The sequence below is a fragment of the Amblyomma americanum genome, chromosome 6 (genome assembly GCF_052857255.1).
Source record: "Amblyomma americanum isolate KBUSLIRL-KWMA chromosome 6, ASM5285725v1, whole genome shotgun sequence".
Lineage (NCBI taxonomy): Eukaryota > Metazoa > Arthropoda > Arachnida > Ixodida > Ixodidae > Amblyomma > Amblyomma americanum.
The window spans coordinates 77,728,629-77,744,390 of NC_135502.1; the positions used below are offsets into that span (position 1 = coordinate 77,728,629).

General features: G+C 47.8%; 1 protein-coding gene across 1 annotated transcript in view; it reads left to right on the top strand.

The window, feature by feature from the left end:
- Window positions 1-15,762, top strand: part of LOC144094775 (atrial natriuretic peptide receptor 1-like) — a 235,052-nt gene that overhangs the window by 188,777 nt on the left and 30,513 nt on the right. Inside the window, exons 5-6 of the mRNA XM_077628679.1 lie at window positions 5,868-5,936; window positions 6,323-6,497. Of these exons, the coding sequence (XP_077484805.1) occupies window positions 5,868-5,936; window positions 6,323-6,497 (244 nt within the window). The remainder of the gene's footprint in view (window positions 1-5,867; window positions 5,937-6,322; window positions 6,498-15,762) is intronic.

Genomic DNA, 15,762 nt, shown 5'->3' on the forward strand with positions numbered 1-15,762 from the left:
CGGCAAGGAAGAGAGACGTTTGTGCCGGGTGTTCCGTCTGACCACTCTTTGTGTATCCGTAAAGTTAATACAGTTTTCCTTGTCTGTTTGTTAAAGAATACGCCTCCGAGTCGTCACTGTTTCCTGAATTATTCACCGTCGCACGATTCGATTCTCTCTCCCACATTAAGTTTTTCTCAAAGACAACACCCCGCTCGTGGTGGCGACGAGGATTGAAAGTTGTTTCGTGTTGGGAATGACAACGTCTTCCTTCGTTAGTATTTATACCCGCTGACGCTATGATGACTTTGGTCAGGTATGCGATTCCGCGTTTGAGGAGCTTGTCGAGTCCTCCGCTAGGGCGGATGATAATCTTGTCAGCTCCCTCTGGTATTATAGTCTCTTGTTTTTCGACCGACATGGCCGCCAATCTTCTCCCGGCTTGCTTGAGCCTGTATTGCTCGGTCTCAATTTCTTTCTTGCTCTTCTCTAGTGGAACATATTTCTTTCCCTTGCATTGGAACCATTGGCCTGGTACGGTGAACTCCTGCGGGTCCACTGCGCGGCCCTCGACCACTTGCATGGTTGCGTAGATTCAAATTTTCGCGGGCGGGTGACGCGCTGACGGCGCTTGCTGCTCTTCCCGCTAGGGGCGCCGCTGCGTCGCGCAGCTGCACCTTTCCGCCGCGGGTGTCGCTGCTGCTCCCGCGCCGCACCTGACGGAGCCTCGCGCCCGAGTTGGCGCCCGGGTTAGGCTTAGTTGTGACCTCGAAGTAAATGCGTGATTTCTTGGAAATGCGGACTCACTTTTCGGAAAACTTGGTATCCTTGTGGTCCTGGTGACTTCCGACGTTCGATTATCCAAACAATCCCTGGTAGATGGGCGAGATTTCTTCGGATATCAGCATCGAAACACAGAGCCGTGCGGAGACACGTCTGACCATGCGGGCGCTCGCAGCGCCTCCCCTCGCGAAACGCAAAGTCGCCCGTGTGCTGTGCGATGTCAGTGAACCTTTAGATCCCCAGCTGGTCTAAGTTATTCTGGAGCCTTCCACTACGGCACCTCTTTCTTCCTTTCTTCTTTCATTCCCTCCCTTATCCCTTCCCTTACGGCGCGATTCAGGTGTCGCCGATATGTGAGGCAGAAACTGCGCCATTTCCTTTCCAAAAAAACAAATTTTCATTTTTCATAGGCCACTGTCGTACATTTTAAAATTGGCATTGAAGACGAAGACGCGGACAACTGGCTCCCTGGGTCAGTGGACACCTCAGTTGCGCTGGAAAAAAAACTATGATTTAGCACAATATTTCGTGCTTAGCAATGCTAGACCGCCAGCCATTTTTTTTCAGACAAAGCCTAGTATCCTGTGAATACTTTCGGTTGAAAGACAGCATAACTGTTTTTGCAGGTGGCATCATCATTCACTTAAAAAATCGACGTCTGAATGACCTCTAGGTCTTCTTGTAACGCCGTCTGGATAAAACTCACCGCTGAGCCGGAAGCTCAAATGCAAACACCGTCAGCCTGCAGCGGCAATAAAAATCAGTAGCGGGCTTAGCAAGTTTGCCGTTGCGTAGGTAAAAAAAAAGGGGGGGGGGGGGAGGGTCACCGCGTTGCCCCTTTGACTCTGATCTTGAGACTATAGTCTGCGTTTTTTCGTTCGCTTTTCTGAATGAATATTGATGTCACTTAGTTAGATCGTTAAAAATCCACCGCAGCGATCTCCTACTAAAATCAAGCCCCCGTAAACCGAGCAGAATAAGGATGCGACTGGCGGTGTCGAGTGCTAGGCTAATAGAGAGATTTACCATAGCGCGATCCGCTATCGTGATCCGCTTCCGCGGGGCAAAGCTGCGCCAGTGCAGTGGCGGAGTGCGTCCGTCGGTGCCATCTGCGCATGCTCAGCTGGTGCCGCGAGGAACCGGTTCACCGTATCGGATCGCGCTATGGTAAATCTCTCTAATATCTAAATGGCGATGCTACCACGGCTACGCACGAGCTCAACGCGTCTACACAGGGTTCAGAATTGCATGCAATGTGCATCGTTGCCTGAGAAAGTGTGTCGTGAGCGCCGAGAATACTCCTGTATTCCCTTATAAAAGTGGTCTATAGACGGTCTATAGACTTCCTATAGAGTCTATTGCTTTCCTATAGATATTTTGTTTTGTCGATTTATAGTTTACAGACTGTTTATAGACAAAAGTCCAATAAAAGTGTATGGCCATAAATCTATGGATTGTCTATAGACTGTCTATGAAATTAGTATTGCCTATAAACGCTTCTCTAGGGTTTGTCTATAGACAGTCTATAGACTTTATAGACAGAAGTCTGTGGACAGTCTATAGACTGTCTGAAGAAAGTTTTGTTATGGCATTACCGCTGAAACCTGGCGCTAGTCATAACCTCCATCACTACAAAAGCAGCTCGTTAGGGTTACCGTTCAGCAAGAGTCGAGAAGCAGGGGAGATTTGCGGGATTGACGGAAGCAATCTTCCAATATTCGGGAATGTGCTGCCTGGCCAGCAGGTCGTTAAATATCTCCGTTAGTACAGCAGTACGCGTGGGTACTAGACTGGACAGCATTTTTGAAACCAGGCGCAACAGTCTTCAGACGACCGGATGCATGTGCACATTTCAATTTCCCGACTGCTAATTCGAATTCCCAGAAAGCATGTTGCTCATGAAAACAACTGGGCACAGACTTTTTGGTTTGCATATCTGACCGATATCTCAAATTCTTAGAAGGCTAACGAAGCGCTATAGGGCGGAAAGTAAGTGGACAAAAATGATCAGCAAGCAGTGTTTTTGGAGCTTCTCTGGCCATGCAAGACACCGGAGTGGGGTATTCTGAATTACGGGTTCACGTACTGGGCTATCATATGAATTCTCAGTTCTCGAGTCTCGGGCGGCGATCTGCCACAAATATCACATCAGCGCTTTCTGGCTGGTTTCTGTAGGCGCTTACTCATGGTAGAGCGTAGTTTCTATGTATCGCGATACGATTCTGAAGACCCATTTCTACGATAAGCCCTTACCCTCTAAGAAAAGGGCTCAGCTGCTTATATTCTCCAATATATTGTTCTGGTATTAGCATGGACTGCGGAATAAGAAAGGCAAGGGGGGCGGTCGCCCCCTCCAACATTTCTGAAAAGGGGGCATCGCCCCCTTCCCCAGTCTTGTACTGCTTACATTCAGATCAGATTTCTGACGAATGCTTCAATTCTAGGACGTCGTTAATCTGAAGCGCAGTAGGGCTGAACTAGAACTGGCTTTGTAGCCAATCATATAGCATTTCGTTTGAGTAACATACTGCATTTCGCGCTATGGAACCTCATGTAAATAACCTAGTAGCCCGAGCCATCACCCTTCTAAGCTAAACCAACCATGTCCCAACAGAATGACCCCAGAACATGGTTAACAGAATTGAAACAGACGAGCGCAAACTTTTCTAATGCAGTCGGTCACTCATCAGGTGTACATCTTTAAAAGTTGTCCATTTAAATTTAGGTATTATATGCATTCGCCAATAAACCTTCGAGCCCTGCAAAATAATAAAGAACAATAAAATTGAAATAATATTTAAAACAAGCAATTAATAAATAACAAAACTAACTCGCGTTCTTGCCTTCCCCGTTCCGAAAAAAGTTCCCGAGTCCCTGAGTATTAGCACTTCTTGGTACAAGAGCCCATGTTATTTTGTGTAGGAACTGTCTGAAACTATCGTTGTCAGTGTGTCCATCTACTTGTTCTGTCGTGTAACAGAGAAAGCCTTCCGATTGGTTGTTTTGGATTTATGTCGCTCTCGCCTATTGTACAAGCGAGATTGTTTTTGAATATATGGGGAAGTGGTCACTTCTAGGAGCCTCAATGTCTGTTGCAAAATTAACGCATACTACTTGCAAGCTCCGGTGAACTTACTTTTCTGCTTAGCTTTAAAATCAGTATCCATGCAAGAAGGTTGGATATGGTTACGACCCTGCTGGCGGCAAGAAATTTGATATTCTGATGACCCCACAAAAAAAAAGGATGCCTGGCTAGTAAAGTATGCGCGGAGTTTCGCACCACTGTGCGAAATAGCAGCGGAGTTGCGATTCCTCCTCGCCAGTTCCCACGGGCAGACTCTGCAGCGAGTGCTACGTGCTGTGAAACTTTCCCCATCTTGGAGAAATGTGCCACGTATTGTATTAGCCACCGCCGGATGAAGGGGTGGAATTTCATGGGGTTTAAGGAGCGTGCTGAGGGAGAAATGACGCTCTGGGCCCTGGCGACAAGGCTCAGTCAGTCGCTCAACGCATGAAGGCTTAATTTTTGACTGTTTGCTCTATCTTAAATAATGTAAATGAGTTTCTTCAAAGTGCCATTAAGCCTGCTTGTTATCGTTTTCCCAAACTTCAAGTTCCATCTCTCCTCATTCCGAAGGCTCGGACACGCTGCCCAACGGAGCCCGGTTTCGAGTAGCCCTCGTGTCCACGACAATATATCGAGCCATAATCTAGCAGGCGTATTACTTTTTCCCGGCGTCACAACCAGCTACTCGTTAATGGGCGTTACTGTAGTCACTGCACCAAGTAGCACTGTGAGCATTGAAATATCCATATATCACTAAACTATAGCCTACAGTCTTGAAGATATCAATAAGTCAAATGAAGCGTGCCTAGAAGCTTGCCGGCAAATAGCTATAGTTACTGCAACGCTCTGCTCAAGCCAGCCCAACGCCATGACTCGTCCCAAGTCACGCACACCGAGAGACGAAAATCATTCTCACATCGCCTCTTGCACACACAGCACAGTGAAATCTGGTTTCACAAGATGAGTACGAGAGTCTGCACTTCAGGTTCTCAGGCTATTGGCATTTCACTGGACTACCGCGCATTGTGGTATACGCAATGGTTATTCATCGGCAGCTTGTCTCAGGGACAACACAGGTGGTGGTATCATATTTTGAGCAGCGCGAGCGCATTCAAGGAAGGAAGAGGCGGGTGGGAAAGAGCGCTGAACTAAAATGAGCCAATTGTTAGTTCAACGCTCTTTCCTATCGCCCTCTTCCTTCCTTGAATGTGCTCGCGCTGCAGAAAATATCATCTAACACCAACTAGCCCGACAGCTTGTGTTATTCAACCCAAGTAGCTCAGCCAGGAGAGACATTATATACAGCTCAGGTTTCACGTTGTCGGTCTTACTGCTGGAAGGCTGGAATAGCGAGCTGTGCCACAAATAAGGAAGCATTGTTTCCAGATAACGACACTCTCTCACTCGCTGCTTTCACAGGTTGGTGACAAAGGCAATGAAAAGACGCAGGTGTGGAATTCGAAGCAAGATCTAGCACTTTGCTGCTAAAGCGTTGCCCAGGAGGCTTGTTTAATGCGAGCACCTACGACACGAATTTTTTTCCCATGATGGTTGATGCTGTGTGGTCTAATAATAATAATAATTGGTTTTTGGAGAAAGGAAATGGCGCAGTATCTGTCTCATATATCGTTGGACACCTGAACCACGCCGTAAGGGTAGGGATAAAGGAGAGAGCGAAAGAAGGAAGGAAGAAAGAGGTGCCGTAGTGGAAGGCTCCAGAATAATTTCGACCATCTGGGGATCTTTAACGTGCACTGTCATCGCACAGCACACGGGCGCCTTAGCGTTTTGCCTCCATAAAAACGCAGCCGCCGTGGTCGGGTTCGAACCCGGGAAGTCCCCGGTCTCAAAATTAGGAATCCTTCCGTTTCGCCATGGAGGTTTTCTATGAATTAGCGCGTGTCTACGTAGGCATGTAGCTGCCCAGTTCTGAGGGCATCCATTTCTACGATGTGTCTCGTGACTATGTCTAAGAAGTGTCATATGAAATAGCCACGCCCCTTTCTACTTTTCCCGCCCCTTTTTCTCCCCGCTGCAGGTGGTGAACCTGCTGAACGACCTGTACACGTGCTTCGACTCCATCATCGAGGAGTTCGACGTGTACAAGGTGCGTCCTTTTTTCGCTGTAAGCACGTACAACTCGCTTGACTCGCTTATGAAACCGGTCCATATATAGGCTGTCTGCAGACTTCTTATAGACTCTGTTGCCTTCTTATAAACATTACATTTTGTGTATTCATAGTCTATAATATGTCCATAGAAAAGGTCTACTAAATGTCTATCGCTATAAATCTATAGATTGTCTATAGACTACCCATAGGGTTTGTATTGCCTAAGGCTAGTCTATGGGATATGTCTGTAGAAAGTCTATAGAGTCTATAGACAGAAGTAAGTGGACAGTCTATAGACTGCCTACAGAAATTTTTGTAAGGGCTGTTCGGAAAGGAAACAAAATGACGAAGTCTTCTTCTTCCCCCTGGTGCCTGCGCGCAGGTGGAGACCATCGGCGACGCGTACATGGTGGTGTCCGGCATCCCGTTGCCCAACGGGAACCTGCACGCGCGCGAAATCGCGCGCATGTCTCTCGCTCTCCTGCACAACGTCCGGTCCTTCACCATCCACCACAGGCCTCACGAGCAGCTCAGGTTGCGCATCGGACTGCACACGGGTTTGTTAACGCCTCACGCCCGCTCTCTGTCTTTATATCGTTCTCTTTTTATTACTCTTTGTTCGTTTTTTTTTTTTGAGTGAATCTACCACTTCGCCAAAGTTATGTGCAGCGGTGTTCTAGGAGCTGCAGCACTTGCCTTTTCACTTATCTGTGAATATGCGAACATGCAAAAGCCCCACTTCACTCCTTGCGCGCTTTGTAATGACCTTCCTCTGAGCCGCTCCGCACTTCTGATCCACAATTTTCCATTGTGCGCCTCTGTCCATGTCTGAAAGGGTGAAGCTAGCGTTCCGATTCCGAATTTTCCATTTCACTAAACTTGACAACAAAGAGGGATACCGAATATACATGAGCCCTTATAATATGACAATCCCTGTTCGGTTCTTTTCTCTTCGTATCGTCCATCGTGAAGATTATAGTAGAGGCGGGCGATAGCTGGGTTGTGGCGTTGTTTGGTTCGAGCAAATGACAAAAGGCAAAAAAGGTTAAGAATGGTATAGGACTTGAATCGTTATATGACTCCTGTCCTGATTCCACACCGACGTTCTTGGGCACCGGCTACTCTATGTCTACTGCGTGTTACAGCGTTTCAGAGTAGCGGGCGTTCTCGCGCTGAGCACTTAGTCAGTTAGATTGGTTTGGTTTTATGGGGGTTTATCGTCCGAAAGCGACTCTGGCTATGAAAAACGCCGTAGTGAAGGGCTCCGGAAATTTCGACCACCTGGGGTTCTTTAACGTGCACTGGCATCGCACAGCACACGGGCCTTTACAATTTCGCCTCTATCGAAATTCGACCGCCGCGGCCGGGATCGAACCCGCGTTTTTCGGGTCGGCAGCCGAGTGCCATAACCACTGAGCCACCGCGGCGGCCCTTTTAGTCAGTTGAACTGACGAAGTACAGGGTGAAGATGCGACCTGCAACAAGGAAAGGGAGATTTTAAAGACATCAACGTATGCGGCCCTATCTTGTAAATAAGGCCCAGACTAGCTTCTTCCTTCGGCTTTCGCCGCACAAGCACCTGCAAAAAGCATACAGTGCCCAAGAGCGTTATATTACTCGCTAAATAAGCGGCATGTTGTATAGGCGGCGAAAGCAGCATGACACTTTAAGTCAACTTGACAGTGGGAAGCGGACAGAGAATATACTCCAGCACAAGAGAAGGGAAGCTTTACTTTGGCGTGTTCTTTATCTAAAACCAGTGAACAATCACTAAAAAAAATGGAGAGGACACTTCAGCTCTGCCTTAAGGGTATTACGCGATAGCGTAGTGGCTTAAGGCTTTCCATTCTGAGCAGCTTGACACCTTTGAATGCATTTTTTCTGTTTTAATTGTTTCACTTAACTAATTAGTTAATTACTCTAAATCTTCTTAATTAGCTTCATCAAGCATTGGCTCTTCATTCTAAGCATTTTAACACCTTTGAACTCTCTTTGTCCAGTTTTTCATTTGAGAATTTAATTAATCAATTAATTACAATAATTTCATTAGCTCGTCATCGCCTATCACACAACAATCAATCATCAACCACTAGAACCACAGATTACCGTGATAGGTTTTTTTTTTGTGCAGTCCAGCCCCCGATTATTTCCGACACGCGGTGTCGCCTATACTACTACGCCGACGGCTTTTCGACCCAACGAGCTGTATACGCTATCGCGTAAAAAAAAAAGAAAAGAAAAAAGAGGGGAAATCAAAACTGGAAGAAAGCCACTTAACGTATACGAGTATGGAAGAGCATGCATAACTAGGTCCCGCTTACCAAAACGGCAAGCAGCAATATATGTGACGTAATTTTAACGTGAAAACGCCTGGTATATATCACCTGCTCCATTTACCGCGATATTGTCGTGTGCCTCTATTGCACTCGCGTACAGTACAGCGCGTCGTCTACGTACCCCATAAGCATCGCGTTCTTGAGCTGTTTATACCGCATCCCATCAAGGAATCGTCTCGTTTCCTTGATTATGCTCCGCCCACATGCGGTGGCAGGGAAATTCGAGCCGGCGGCACGCCTAGTTTACTCATGCATAACTGATGGCTGTGCTATTCGGCGCAGAAACACCATTTGCACGCGCGTTGCACTGCATAGAGAACGCATTACGGCCGACGCAACCGGTAATGTGCGTTCGCGTTCGGGTGTTCGTGTCGCAGCTCGTTAAGGAGGTGTACAACAGGTCCATGCGGCTCCTGTACGGGTTGGACGCCGAGCGAGCTGTCGCAGTGCTGACAGCTTTCACTTTTTTTTACGCTGTACTTTACCAGTTGAAGTCGCGTCGCGGTATATATGGTCATAGACGATCGATATACACCATGTTGTTGCATGTAGGCTGTGCGCGTAGAAGGCGCAAATATTCAGCTGCAGGGGTGTTTTAATATGACGTCACTAGCACCGCCTGAGCATCATACTGCGATGCGCACTGATGCACAAGTGAAGCCATTGCCATGTGAAGCTCTATGGAGGCCCGGAACCTTAATATGTTACCTGAAGAAGCTAGTTCTTTCTCCAGCCAGAGAGTAGGCCTGATCACAAGCGCACTCTGAGAATCTTGAAGAAGCTTGTAACTTTTAAATCCCGCTGTGGCTCTGTGGTAATGGTGCTCGACTGCTGACCCGAAAGACGCGGATTCCATCCCGGCCGCGGCGGTCGCATTTCGATGGAGGCGAAATCCTAGATGGCCGTGTGCTGTGCGATGCCGGAGCCCTCTGCTACGGCACCTCTTTCTCCCTTTCTTCTTTCACTCCCTTCTTTATCTCTTCCCTTACGGCGCGGTTCAGGTGTCTGCCGATATGTGAGAAAATACTGTGCCATTTCCTTTACCCCAAAACCAACCAACCAACCAACCAACCGTGTGCTGTGTGTTGTCAGTGCACGCTAATTAAAGAACCCCAAGTGGTCGACATTTCCGGAGCCCTTCACTACGGCATCCCTCATAGTCTCAGTCGATTCGGGACGTTTGTTTAACCCCCATATACCACCAAACCATCTTTTTATTCTTTTCCCAAACACGGCTAGTGTTGCGACCAATAGCGCGGTGCTGGAAGTTTGTGGTGAAACCGCATGCCCAGGGATGGTGCTTTCATCGTAACCGACTAGGCCTCCATCGTGGCCACTCGATCTGTGGGCTCGTCCCACCCAAAGGCGTAATCACAAAATGGTGGATTCGTTGACGTATGCTGAGTGCGCCCTACGGTTCTGTAATTTGCCTTCAAAACTCCTTTTAGTTCTCCTTTAGTTCCTTCCCGCAAGGCATATATCAAAACATTTCGCGTCGCCAGGCATGTACGTACGTGCTCGAGCCACTGTTTTCAAAGCTTTCGAAACTGACGGCAGCTGTAGCTGCCCTCTGTGTCATCATCCTATGTTTACATATCCTTTTTTTTCTTGTACCCCTGCCAAACGAATAATGCTCGGTGTTTCCTTCCGGGTTTTGACTCGACGCCGGCAAGGATTTTTCGTCACGCTGAGCGCCTAGTGTCGCTGAGCGCTAAGAGGATTTCGCGGAGGAATGGAAACGGAGCTACAGAAATCGGCTTATTTTAGGGCGTTTTTAGCTGCGTAAAAGATTCGCTGTACACGTACACTTCTGTAAGCATTCGTCTGTTCGCGCTAAAAATTTTGGGGAAGCATAAACAGGACGCGAACCGTGGAACATTATTTGCTTCTTCTTTAGTTTTTTTTTGGTTATCGCTCTCTTTTGGAAGCAGTGAACGGCAAAGGAGACTTATACGGTAAGGAGTAAGGCAAAATATTAAAATGTACTCGTCTTTAGTGCGCTGCCCCATTTATAACATAGATAACATGCACCGCGGTGTAAGAAACGTGTTACACAGTTTCATATACAGAAGTATTGCAGTCAGAACACAAGAAAGGAGAAAAAATAGTCAGATTTGCAGCGTTTCGACAAGTGCTGTTGTCTTCGTTTTATAATCAGAGTTAATCGATAACCAATCAATCAAGTGTACGAGAAAACAACCGTGGCACCAAATTTGAAAGGCGACCAGTGCCAAGGAGGTGGTGCTGGTGGTTACAACTTTATTGCCACAAAATGGAAGGGATTATTTGGGGCTGGGACGAGTCGGGTCAACGCTTTCGCATTCTTCCAATGCGGGTAGCCACAGTGATCTTTGATTTTTAAGGCGAAAGCCTTTTATGGCTCATACTCGCGGTGACCGTCCTTCCAGTCAAATGACCTCGTGGTGTCCGTCCGTTACATCGCCACCTAGGTCACGTGACCTTGTAACGTGATTAAAAACCTGCCAACTGGACTGTGAGCAAACTGCCAAATGCCCACTGGCTCTCGCGTTCCCGCAGTTAAGAGATATCTAATTGCCTCCATCGAATTTTTTTTGAAGCGAAAGCACCACTACTGCAGGTTTTCAAGAGGGTACCGTCAGCGCATCCTTGAACAACTTGTTTCGCACAATCCGTACGGGTGGCTGTGATAGGAGCAGACACCTGCCAGTGCAGTGGCGCATCACTTAACCGCTGCCCCACTGCGCTGGTAGAGGTGTGAGGACTCGCCGCCATTTATGAATGTTAAGTAGAGAATGAGGAATTCTGCGTATATAGACATTAAACCACAAAATACATTGCGTCATGCCCTTAAGGCGGAGCTTAAGTGCCTCCTGCAATTGGGTCACCACCTGCCTTCGCACGTGTGCTCGGTTTAGCTAAGCTAAACCCTTACCATTTTTTTTTTCTTTAAGCGGTCATGCAGTATCGTGACTCTCATTTGGGAGTGACTTACTCTGCCCAACCTACGCGACGGGCTTGAGTGTTCTTGTGAGGTTGATGTGCTGTGCGGTGTCAGTGCACGTTAGGGAATCCCACGCCTAATGCTTTCGCCTTCACAGCACGTAAGCAGCCTTAAGTTCCCTCGAAATTTTTTTTTTGATTCCTCAGTAAATATTGAAAAAAAAATTGAAAACTGGTTTCTGAGGAAAGGCAATGGCGTAGGATCTCACATCTCGGTGGACACCTGAACTGCGCCGTAAAGGAAGGGATAAAGGAGTGAGTGAAAGAAGAAAGGAAGAAAAGGTGCCAGTGGAGGAGGGCTCCGCCACAATTTCGACCATCTGGGGATCTTTAGCGTGCACTGAAATCGCGCAGCACACGGGCGCCTTTTGCGTGTCACCTCCATCGAAACGCGGTCGCCGCGGCCGGTGGTGGTGGAAACTTTTATTGCCAACGATGATGTAAATGGTGGGGGCGAAGCCCCCTACATGGCACTTGGATTCTCCCTCACTGTGAGGAGGCACCCCTACAAAGCGAAGGATAGCCCTTGGAGAGCAATCCTTCTCAGAGCGCTGGAGATGAGCCGGCGCTGGTCTTGAGAAGTTTCGGTCAGGAGAGTCCCCCCGTAAGACTCCGCCACGGTCGGCGATGGAGGATGAGGGAAGGTGCGGCATGTGACTAGGGTGCGTAGAGTGTCTCCTGGTTTTCCGAAAAGTTTTCATGACGAGGGGAATTGGCCTGGCTATCGGGCATGTAGTAATGGGGGTATGGAGCAGTCCGAGTTTGTAGTCGTCGCCTGTGTGCGGCCTGCGCTATGGTGAGGGATGGCGCTCGGGGTGCGTACTCCCTTCGTTGTTCCCGGTAGTACGAGTGAATGTCACGGAAGGAGAGCAGGCGCTCTTCGGCCCGTACAAGGGGCTCGACTCCCGCCCGGAATGTGAGACCTCGGGCTAAGGGTCTCACATTCCGGGCGGTAGTCGAGCCGGTTCGGACCCCAGTACTCCGGTTCAGTAGCCGAGCGCCTTAACCACTGAGGCACCGCGGCGGGTCAGTAAATAATGACGTCCAGATGTGTGTTCCAGGTAATTATGAGCCTAAGCTAGTAAGCACCTAACGGATGGACTCGTATGTAGCTAGGGCTGGTTAGTGAAGAAAGAAAGAAAAGCCGCAGTAACTGCCAGAACCATGTTACGGGGACGGGAATAAAGGAAGCCAGAAAAAAGGAAGAGGGGAAAACCGAATGCGCTGGTGGGTGAAGCTGATGCTTGCGACCCTGGGGCTAAACTCAGCATACATCACACAGTATATGCGCTTGCGGGCGACTTATCTGTAAAAATCGTATACACACTGTTTATTGAGGCCCCGCCGCGGTGGCTCAGTGGTTAGGGCGCTCGACTACGTTTTTATGGAGGCAAAACGCTAAGGCGCCCGTGTGTTGTGCGATGTCAGTGCACGTTAAAGATTCCCAGGTGGTCGAAGTTATTCCGGAGCCCTCCATTACGGCACCTCTTTCTTCCTTTCTTCTTTCACTCCCTCCTTTATCCCTTCCCTTACGGTGCGGTTCAGGTGTCCAACGATATATGAGACAGATACTGCGCCATTTCCTTTCCCCAAAAAACCAAATTATTATTATATTATTATTATTATTATTATTATTATTATTATTATTATTATTATTATTATTATTATTATTATTCTTGAGCTGATAGACATTAATGTGTACTTTGTGCTCATGGTGTTGACAGTGCCTTTTTTTTTGCTTTTGAGCTGCCCGCTTGTGTTCATTTGGTAGCACACCCTGTCGTGTCCGGATCACAGCTGTAAATTCTGCCACTTGTAACATTTTAACACGAAATAATTACTAGTCCCATTACGATAAAAGCGGGCGGAGTGTAGTGTGTACTCGCAGACGGTCTATAAAATCCTAGCGATGGCAAGAAAACTAGGGTGACGTCATCAAGCAACTGTATGACGCACACAGCAAGCCAAGCACCGCCATTTCAATCATATACATGTCCTCCGTCTGTGAATACTCCTCGCTGGCCGACTTCAGTAGTTTTCCCGACAGCATTCGTACCAAAATTATGATGCAAACGTTTGTCATACTGCGTTCCTAGTGGTATCATATGATTTCTTGTTCCAAATAGCTTACATGTGCTAGTCAAGCTGGAGGCTACCTTGAGTCAGGGATTCGAACCGGCGACATATGCACCTTCATTTGTGTGCTTTCCCAGGCTCCTTATCTCTTCACTTAATGAGGTGCCCACCGATATGTGAGGAAGTTACTGCGCCATTTCCTTTAATTATAATAATAATAATTGGTTTTTGGGGAAAGGAAATGGCGCAGTATCTGTCTCATATATCGTTGGACACCTGAACCGCGCCGTAAGGGAAGGGATAAAGGAGGGAGTGAAAGAAGAATGGAAAAAAGAGGCGCTGCAGTGGCGGTCTCCGGGTTAATTTCGACCACCTGGGGATCTTTAAAGTGCACTGACATCGCACAGCACACGGGCGCCTTAGCGTTTTGCCTCCATAAAAACGCAGCCATTTCCTTTACTCAAAAACCAATTTTCGTATCAAAATTGTGATGAAACCGCCCGTCGTGTAGCGTTACAGGTGGTGTGATGTCATACGTGCGCGCGCATGTGTGTGTGTGTGTGTGGGGGGGGGGGCGGTATAAGTGGGTGATGGGTAGGGAGTGAGTGGGTGGCGGGCGGGTGGGTGTCAATGCATTCAGGGACAGTAATGCTTTCGCATTCGCACACGTAAGCAGTCTTAAATGTCTCTGCCGATTTTTTTTTTCTTCCAGTACAAGCGGCTACTTTTTTTTTTGTGGGGGCAAAGGAAATACCGCAGTATCTTCCTCACATATCAGCTGACACCTGAACCGCGCCGTAAGGGAAGAGGTAAAGAAAGGAGTGAAAGAAGAAAGGAAGAAAGAGGTGCCGTAGTGGATGGTTCCGGAATAATTTCAACCACCCGGGAATCTAACGTGCACTGACATCGCACAACACACGGGCGCCTTTTGCGTTTTGCCTCCATCGAAGCGCAGCCGCCGCGGTCGGGTTCGAACCCGGGTATTCCGGATCAGTAGCCGAACGCTCTAACCACTGAGCCACCGCGGCGGGGAGCTGCTACTTCATGTTCACATTTTTCGTCAGCCTAAATAGAGGTTACGAAAGGGCTTAAACGATATTCTGTATATGAACTTGAAAACAATCGCTTGCTGTAACAAATAGTCAGGCAGACGGGAAACGAAACAATACCTATACAACACGACTGGCAAAATTTTTTGCAGAAAGCCGAGCGAATGTTTTTTTTTTTTTTTCTAAGCGGTGGCACCCTTTTTACACAAGGCTGCCTACACAATATAGTATGATCTGATGCTGCAACTACACAAGGTTATCGCCTACTCAAGGCGATTTGTAGTGCCACCACGCTCACAAATGCCGACGGATATTCGTTCGTTAAATTGAATGGGCCCTTACAAATAAAACCAACTATTATATATGTCCGCATTTCTAATTGTGTCCACTAAAAAAAAGAGTAACGAAAACCGACACCCGTTCCGCTCGTACCAAAGTGATCGTATAATGCGTGTGCTTGGAACGGCTTGCGTCTAGGCTTCGACCTGCGACGCAGCGATTGCCGCTTCTGCTGCTGCTGCTGCGCGGGCGTAAAACATGTACGATCCGGGCACAGTGCCGCGGGGGCTTGGCTAGCAGCTGTTCACTTATTAATCCGGATCCCGAAATCGAGGAGAGTCGAGCTGGAGGCAAAACGGGCTGACGTCCGCTTTCTCTCTCTCTCTTTCTCTCTGGTGCACTATAGGCTGATCCGCGCTGGTGGAGCTTCGGCTCCGGCGATTACGGATGCGTTTAATAATGGCCGCGCCGCTGCTGCTGAGGCTCCCGCGAGGGGAGGACGTCGGCCGGCTGCTGTCTGTTCGTTCGCGATTTCCCGGATTCTCTGAGCGCTCGAGCTCCGAGCGAGAGTTCCCTCGCGCTGTCCGCGATCTTTGAAGCTTGGCGAGTCCCGTTTTTTCGCTCCCTGCGACTCTTTATATATATATATATATATATATATATATATATATATATATATATATATATATATATATATATATATATATATATATATATATATATATATATATTTTTCTGTCTCCCTCTTTGAGAAAATAATGTGCGGCCTCTCTCGTAAAATCGACGAACATGCATTTTGCAACGGCAGCTATTCATAGCTCCTGTCGGGCAAACATCATGACGTAGTATCTCGCACCCGAAAACTGTCGTTCCCTAGAGGCCCACAGTTACACTCCAAACAAAAAGGAGTCTAAGGGGAGTAAGCTGTATTCTAGCGCGCTCTCTTTCATAAAAGGGTGTGCACTAGAATACAGCTTGCTCTCTCTTTACGCCCATACAGGCGCATTCCTGTTTAGAGTGTATGACAGTCCACTATAGGCTATAAACAACGTGGGGTCCAGGTAGTGTTTGATCGTTTACTCTATCTCGCCACCTTCGTT